The 8,033-nt window shown below is 36.0% G+C and overlaps 1 protein-coding gene across 1 annotated transcript; it reads right to left on the bottom strand.

Moving 5' to 3' along the window:
• Window positions 1-79: 79 nt before the first annotated feature.
• LOC127087399 (RNA-dependent RNA polymerase 6) lies at window positions 80-5,320 on the bottom strand. The gene is made up of 3 exons (XM_051028282.1): window positions 5,054-5,320; window positions 1,664-4,390; window positions 80-1,237 (listed from the first exon to the last, which is right to left on the bottom strand). Exons 2-3 carry the CDS (start codon window positions 4,376-4,378, stop codon window positions 344-346), a joined length of 3,609 nt encoding a protein of 1,202 aa, XP_050884239.1. The 5' UTR covers window positions 4,379-4,390; window positions 5,054-5,320; the 3' UTR covers window positions 80-343.
• Window positions 5,321-8,033: the final 2,713 nt, after the last annotated feature.

The following is an 8,033-nucleotide window of genomic DNA, read 5'->3' as shown; positions in this document are numbered from 1 at the left end:
TTTTCTTCAAAAGAAACAGCACTTAGCACACACTCAAACAAAGTAACTAGCTGAACAAATAAAAAAAGTTCAAACTAAATTCAAGGAAGTTGTAATTTACTAATTTTACATACTGAAAGTCTGAAAGTTTCACAGCAGCATTATAATCACAAGCCTAACACGAGGCTAGATTACAATCGAAAGTATCAAGAACACTTGTTACAATCTTAACTCTCAAAAGCAAATGCAGGTAATGTAAGTAAAAATATATATAACACGTTACAACTAAAGTAACTGAATGCCAAAAGGAAAACCTATTGATGGTGGCAGAGCGGCCTTGTAGCCATGATAGAGCGACATAGAACTATAACCTTTCAGATAGATATTTCGCCAACGAATCAACCGGCTTGGTTGAATCAAAACTTCCAACTTTCCGATTCCTTATCTTTGAGCGAGCAAGGTAATCAACAGCAATCCAAGGAAAACTCAACATCACGTTCCTCAAACTACTATCTGCCTCTTGATCATCTGAGGATTTAATTTGCAAATCCAGGGTTTTTTTTACCCATTTAGGATGATATGTCACCTGATACCAGGCAGAAGCTTTCTGTTCATACATCAAATTTTTTTCTTCATCACTTAACTCTCCAACATCTGAATTCGGTTTCTCAAAGGTTTGCCTAAATTCTCTTTTGAGAGCACTGTATGAGTGCTTCAGCCTCTCCTTAAGTTCTCCTTGCTTCCTACTGTTGTGTTTAGGCATGGACCAGATCTGTCCGGTGACAACTTCTTCTTCAGTTTTCACTTTGTACTGACCCAGTAACCCACTTAACTGGCCATCATAAGAGCACTTTTGTTCCCATGCATCATCAATAAAATCAGCAGATCCTGGAACCTCAAGATCTGTATCATAATTTATATCACCAGACACACAGTTCACTTCAGGTGCATCAATATCTTTATCATACGCGTCTTTGATACGCCGGTAAAGTCTGCCCAGGATTTTTTTGGACTTGTATGATTGGTGGTGTTCTTTCCCCATAAAATCAGGGTACAGCTTGGGTTTCAGATTAGGAGGCATTGCGACAAGCTTGCCAGTCTTTGGAAAATCAACAGCAGTGGCTGCTAACTCAGCCAAGTGTATGCATTTCTCATCCAAAGCACCATAGTCACTAGAATCAGCATGTACCACATGTGCATTACAGATTGAACCCAAATGCTCATTCACCATGTTTTTGACAAAAAACTCAATGATGTCCTGCAGTGTGGAAGACAGAATAACTTAATACGGATGACTTGTTTTTGCAATACATACTCAATAAGATAACACACCCATAACATATAAATCAGAGGTTATAATTGTATGTGTAAAAACTAAACATTTCCTGACATAATCAATTATATGTGTGGAATTAGAAACAGTTCTTTGCGTACTCAAATTTTGATGCTCTATCAGAAGAAATATCTCCCCAACCCCAACATGAAATTTTATTAGTTTTGGCAAGTCATTGTTGTAGAAAACATGTCACTCGAATTGTTAATCAAAGGCATGATGCTATGAAAAATTCATGTGAATTCATGTGAAAAACAAAAGTCCTATATTATTATATCCATTTGCGTTCATATACAAAGCCTACAGGCATTAACTAGGGAACTAGATAGATCACATTCAAAAAACACTTACCTGGATAGTGATTTGCCGTGGTTGAAACCGGCTTTCTTGAGCAGTGTACTCCATAGGTGTCCAGCTCCTTTTACTGGGTGGAATGAGATTTCCATCCCATGTGACAAAATACAGATCCCCGTCAAGGTCACTTCCAGAAGCTTCATTTGTATGGGGTCTTTCGCCCTTTTGAGGGAAAACAAGACAATCATATAAATGATGTAAATCCGGGACATCAACTGCCTCCAAAACTCTCACATCTCCAGGGTGAAGACATGGATTTTTGGCTATCACCACAAGACCTTTAACCACATGCAGGGAGTTTGTCTCTGAGAATCTTGAGCCGTGCTTAGCGAAACAATTTTCAAGAGAAGGAGTAGAAACTTGAACAAAGCATTGCCCTTGTTCAAGCACACCCAACTCATCTAAAACACCCATCAACCATCTCCCAGATGAAACAAAAATTCTAGACTTTTCTCTAAGGCCCCAAAGCTGTGCAGCACGGATAGAATTTAGCATGCCTCTAAGATGAGGTTCTGTTTTGGGACTGAAGCCGCAACTTAACATTATTGCTGCAGCATTTCCATGCTCAGCACAAGACTTCGTAAGAACATCAAAGGCCACTTCTGCATCCAGAAGCATTTGATTTAACTTTGAAATCATACTCTCCTGCATTTTCCAGAATATTTCGTCAGGCACGTCCAGAGCTGAAAGCAATGTTATAATTTGCCTGTTAAGAAAACCAGGTTGAAACCTAGTCCAGGCACAGATTTCCAAGGTAGTATGAGTAGACTGAAACTTGTTCATGCTGGGCCTCAAAGAAAGTTTGATTCCGTCTCCTTTAGAAGGCCAACAGGCTACAACCCCTTTAAAACCAGCATACCTGATCTGGTAAGCGGAGGGTACCTTGTCTAATTTCAATTTTTCAGCTACTTCATCCGCAAGATCAGTAGTGATGATACCTATGCCATCAGAAAAAACATAATTATTCCTCTCAATATCTGGTAGCATCGAGTTAACTTGATTTGCAGCAACGTCCACTGATGCATACGTAGATGAGAAGCACTGTCCCATTCTAGCTGCACACTTTGCAACATTCTTCTGATTAAATTTTCCCATCCAACTTCTTATACCATTACATCTTATGTTTCTGTCTTCGGCAAAAAACCATGCAGAACGATCTCTAAGTTGATTTGATGAAAAAGCCAAAAATGAATATTTTCGGCCACAAAAGTAAAACCCATCTTCCAGGATTGTCTTGACCCTTTTATGTATTCTCGTCCTCTGTGGAAAGGAATTTGATGTGATTTCCTTCACAATGGGAGCAACATAATAGTTAAGAGCATATACATTAAGTGTTTGCATTCCTTCATCCATAAAGGTAACTCTCAAGAATCGGTCTGAAACATCTTTAAATTTTCTGAGGACCCTATTAGACAATTCAACTTCTGGGGCTATACAATAGGCTTTTGTTGGAGTAACAACCAGTCTTCGAACCTCCATAACATCGTCACACTGCTTGGAGTTCTGATAAAGTTTTGGATTGCTGAGCAACCACTCTTGGACTGCTTTCAGCCTCTTAAATGCATCAAACACTGGGCGCTTGTAAGTACATAAGTGCTTCAGGGCAGCCACGCTGACATCCTTAGGTTGACTTCTCAGCAATTCAAAAAACTGGTTTGATAAACTATACTGGTTGAATATTCCTCTGTGTACAATTGCATTGACCAAGAACATAATATCAAATGAAATGTCCTTCTGAGAATCTATGTAGAAAAAAACATCTGACATGGGCACCCCAAAATCAGGTTCATTCAGTATCCTAAGTGGCCGTGTAAGCTGAACCCGTTGCACTCTTTGGCATCTCAGATATTCCAATGCCTTATTCAATTTTGCACGATAACGAGGTGGGATTGAAATTCTATAAAAACTGCATCGACCAACGGCCCCACTAGGGGTAAAGTCAGTGGTTCTGATCCAAGGATCATCGTCATCCAACAAATCAATGGTAACTGATTCTTCAATATCGTCATCAGCAGTTCTGTACCATACCGAAGGTGGTGAAGCTAGATGTAACAAAACAACATGATATGATGTATCATCGTATCTTTTAATCTCCAATATGTCTCTAACCAAGAACCCCACCTTAAAATCACACTTTATCACTACCTTTTTAGCCATTCCTTTGATTGAGAACACAACATCTCGATTGAAACAAAGCTTGCACATGCTATCAAAAGGGTCCACTAGAAAGTTTACCCCTTTAGTAGGACCTCTCCAAGCAACAGTAAAATCCGATAGGCTAACCAAAGTCCCAATTTCAACGATGACATCCGACATCTTAAAAGGAGCCGCAGTTCGCCTCCTTTTGTTCAGGAAGTTTGGATTTTGTGGCCCACAGATGACCTTTAATGGACAACCGTTCAATATTAGGTCACAGCGACCCGCAGCATTGAGGGCCTCGGTTGCAGACTCTGCCAAAGTAAAATGCACAAAGGCATGAGGTGCCACCTTTTTATAATCTGTTTTTTCATTCGGTTTAGTATCAGTAATATTAAATTCTGGATATGACTCCGTAGGAGTGCAGGAAGTCTTCAGCCGACATCTGTCTACATATCCGATCTCAGATTCCAAGAATGACACCAGATCATAAGCTTTGACATCCGTGTCAAATCCACCGATGCTCACTTGAGTAGTAGTTAGCACCGAATCCTTTTCACTTCCTTCTAAATCCATGTTGTCAATAGCCTGTAAATCCAAAATCGCACAAACCAAGATTTCACCATAAAACAACACTTATATAAAAGAAAAAACAGGGTATTGGAAAGGGAACATTTCCATCTTGTAAAGAAAACTAAACAAACCCGTCATCAAACATTCCATAATTCCAAAATCTGATCAAAGTTTTTATGCTTTCAGATATGAACATATTTTTGTCTACAAAGAGAAACGAAATGAAAATCTGAACAGGGCTTTAGGTTTTAGAAAACCATCCGCGACAAAACGGTATCGGCAAGTGTCCATATTCACCCTTTTTATATTAAAGAACAAATTATGGTTAATTCACACTGCGACAGACGCAATCAATGTCGCAACACCTGTACCCACCAAAATCGCGATCGCGGAAGCTATTTAAAACCTTTTATCCTTTTTATATATGAACATTTGAGCACACTAATTTTTGCCCTCAAAGAACCCTAAAACTAGACCAAAAATTCAACCCTTCCTCAGTCCTACACTAACCATGCATAAACATACAAACAAACAATATTGAGTAAAATCAGTAAATTTAATTCATTAGGATCATTCAAAAGTAGCATCAAAACGATAGGTAAGAAAGAACATAAAAAGTTACAGAATCCACAAACAGTGATGAAAAACACAATGAATTGAGAAAAAGAAGAGCGTTACCTTAGAATTGATTGAAGAAAAAGAAAAGGGAGAGTTGAAGAATGTGTGAAAGTAGAAAGTGATATAGAGAGAGGGAAGAGTGGGGTTTGGGGTTTGTTTGAGAATTTGTTGGCTTCTTCGCGAAGTTTACAACAAACAACACACACGCAGTTTGAGTGTTAGTGAGAGTGAGAATGTAATGTGTATGTATGTACTCTTCTTTTTTCCTTCATACATAACCCATTTCTACTGTTTTTCTTCTTCTTCTTCTTTTTCTTACTCTACTTTTCTTTTTATAAAAAAATAACTTTTTCACTGTTATAATTTTGAAGTGCGCGTAAGTAGTTAGATTTATCGTTTTCTATTTAATTTATGAATTTATTATTATAGTTTTGGGAACATAGATACAGTTCAGAATCCGAAAAATATAGTTATGGATAGAAAAAAACGGAAAAATAAAGTGAGGACCAAAACTTCACGAATATGGCATTATCATATTTACATTTTCAAAACATTGGTAAATAAATGAATAACAAAAAGTAAAAATAGAATTTTGAGTTTTTTTTCAATTCAACTATCGGATCATTGGACTAAATCTGATTCGAGAGTTAGTTCTATTATGAAACAGTTTCAGTTTCAGTTTCAGTCACCTCTCAATTGATGTTTTGGTCATCTCTCAATTACAACTGTGGATTATTGAACAGTAGTCTTCTTTATTAAATTTAGCTTTAATCACTATTCAACAATTTTGACTTTTTTTTAATGATTTTTAAAATGTAACATAATTATGTAAAAAATTATATAGATTTTTTTATAAAAAAATTAGTTTGAATTGTTATTTTTAAAATATTATTTTAAATATTTCATCATATTTAAATTTTTTTGAAATATCAAAATTTAAAAAAAAAAATACTTAATTTTGAAACTATTTCAAATATTTTTCATAAAAATCATTTTTAAGATACAATTTTTTGAAAAAATTGCAATTTCGACTGTATTTTGATCTTCAATAATATAGTTTATGTTAGTATGTCAAAATTAATTTTTTAATTTAGAAAAATAAATATAAAAAACTTGTAAAATTTTAAAAATCGATTTTATAAAATCCATTTATGAAAATACACAAAAAAACAATTTTTTAAAGCAGAAACAAACCGACCATGTATAGGGTGTAACGGTCAATTTTGATTTTTTAAAGATTTTTTTTTTAAAATCGATAAAATATAATTAATTTGATTTAGATTTTAGAATTTTTTTCACAAAATCCAAATCAAATGGATAAAAAAATAATGATTTGTTTTAGTTAATAAATTTTAATACTCATTAACATTTTAAGATTTGATATATTTTTGAACTAGATAACTTTAATGGACCATATAAGAGGACCTCTCATCACTCGATTAGTCCAAAAAGTAGAAAATTTTACTTCATACCCCTACACTTAGACTCATACCCTAACAATTTTTTAAAAATATCAATTTTACCCTTAATTGTTTTTAACCAATTTACCATTTCACTTTTACCATTCAGTTGATACTTCCAAAAATAACACATTCCACCCCCGTACCAGAACTCCTGGAAAAAGACTTCCGGTATGTATTTTTTTCAAACCGGAAGACTTTGAAAAAGACATCAAAAAGACTGCAAACAGTAAACCGAAAGACTTATTGAAAGAGTTCCGGTTCTTTTTAAAAAAAAACGTTCCGGAACACTTATTGAAAGAGTTCCAGTTAACAAAGTGACACATATCGGAACTCTTCCTTGAAGCCTTCCGGTATTATTTTTGTCTATTCTGGAACTCTTCTTTGAAGACATCCGGTTTGCATTTTTTATTTTTTTGACATTTTTTTATTGTGCGGAATGGAAAATCTTCCCCAAATATGTGTAGATACTTCTGATGCGTTTTTAACGACTGAAAGATTTGGTACACGAGAAGAGGTGATCAGATGGATTAAAGAGGTTGGAACCGATAATAAAGTAACAGTTATTATCACTCGTTCAGATACTGAAACCGGCAAGAGAGGGAGAAGTAACAAATTAATATTTGTTTGTGATAAAGGTGGGAAACACAAGGATACTGATAGTGGAACCCAAAGTGCGTCCAAGAAATGTGGATGCCCATTTAAAATCAGGTCAACTCCGGCGAAAGATGGGTCTGGTTGGAAGATTGATGTAAAATGTGTGTTCCATAATCATGGTTTACCTGATAGATTAAAATGTGTGTTAAATACACTTTACCCCCCTGTAATGTTAGCGAGTTTAGGGTTACCCCCCTGGTAAAGTTATTTTTTCAATATCCCCCTTATGTTATGTAGATTCCTTCATAGAACCCCCTAATATCCAAGTGGCATGGAATCTTGGTTTTTTATTTCAGACGTGGCTTTTTAATTTTTTTATTTTCACATGTGAATCTTCATTAGGTCTCCAGCATGGCATAAACTAGAAATTAGGGTTCCAAATCCATCCCTCTCTCTCTTCGTGAAATCCATCCCTATCCCAAATCCATCCCTCTCTCTCTTCGTGAAATCCATCCCTACCCCAAATCCATCCCTCTCTTCATCTTCGTCCGTGTCCCCTTCATCTGGGTTATGGGTGGCAGCAAGGCATCTTCCACGAGTGAAGTTGGAAACGGCTTACCAAGATGTGGATGCAATGAAACCATGAAGTTGTGGGTCTCCAAGTCAATTGAAAACCCCGGTCGCAAATTTTGGAAATGCAGGAATTATATGGTGAGCAATTTTGAAGCATTTTATTATTTTGAGTTTGATTTCGAAATTAATTGTTGGTGGTGTTTGTCTCAAATTGCAGAATGGGTGCGGTTTATTTTTGTGGGATGATTTGGTCAGTGAGTTTGCAGTGAAAGAAACCAATCCGTCCGGATGCCGCCAATGTGAAGTCAACAAGGTTTATTTTATTGAATTTGCTAAAGAGATTGTTGAGGAGATAGATTGCAGAGTCGGAAAGCTTAACAAGTTAGAAAAACTGAAGAAAAAGATTGCAA

This window comes from Lathyrus oleraceus, chromosome 5 (assembly GCF_024323335.1).
Source record: "Lathyrus oleraceus cultivar Zhongwan6 chromosome 5, CAAS_Psat_ZW6_1.0, whole genome shotgun sequence".
Classification (NCBI taxonomy): domain Eukaryota; kingdom Viridiplantae; phylum Streptophyta; class Magnoliopsida; order Fabales; family Fabaceae; genus Lathyrus; species Lathyrus oleraceus.
This window is presented reverse-complemented; position numbering and strand designations above follow the sequence as displayed.

What these genes read in the sequence shown, in the direction of transcription:
- LOC127087399 (XM_051028282.1), bottom strand. Translation starts at nt 4,378, where the DNA reads ATGGATTTAGAAGGAAGTGAAAAGGATTCGGTGCTAACTACTACTCAA. An exon ending in CACGGCAAATCACTATCCAG is followed by an intron (nt 1,238 to 1,663) that starts GTAAGTGTTTTT and finishes TCCACACTGCAG; the next exon opens with GACATCATTGAGTTTTTTGT.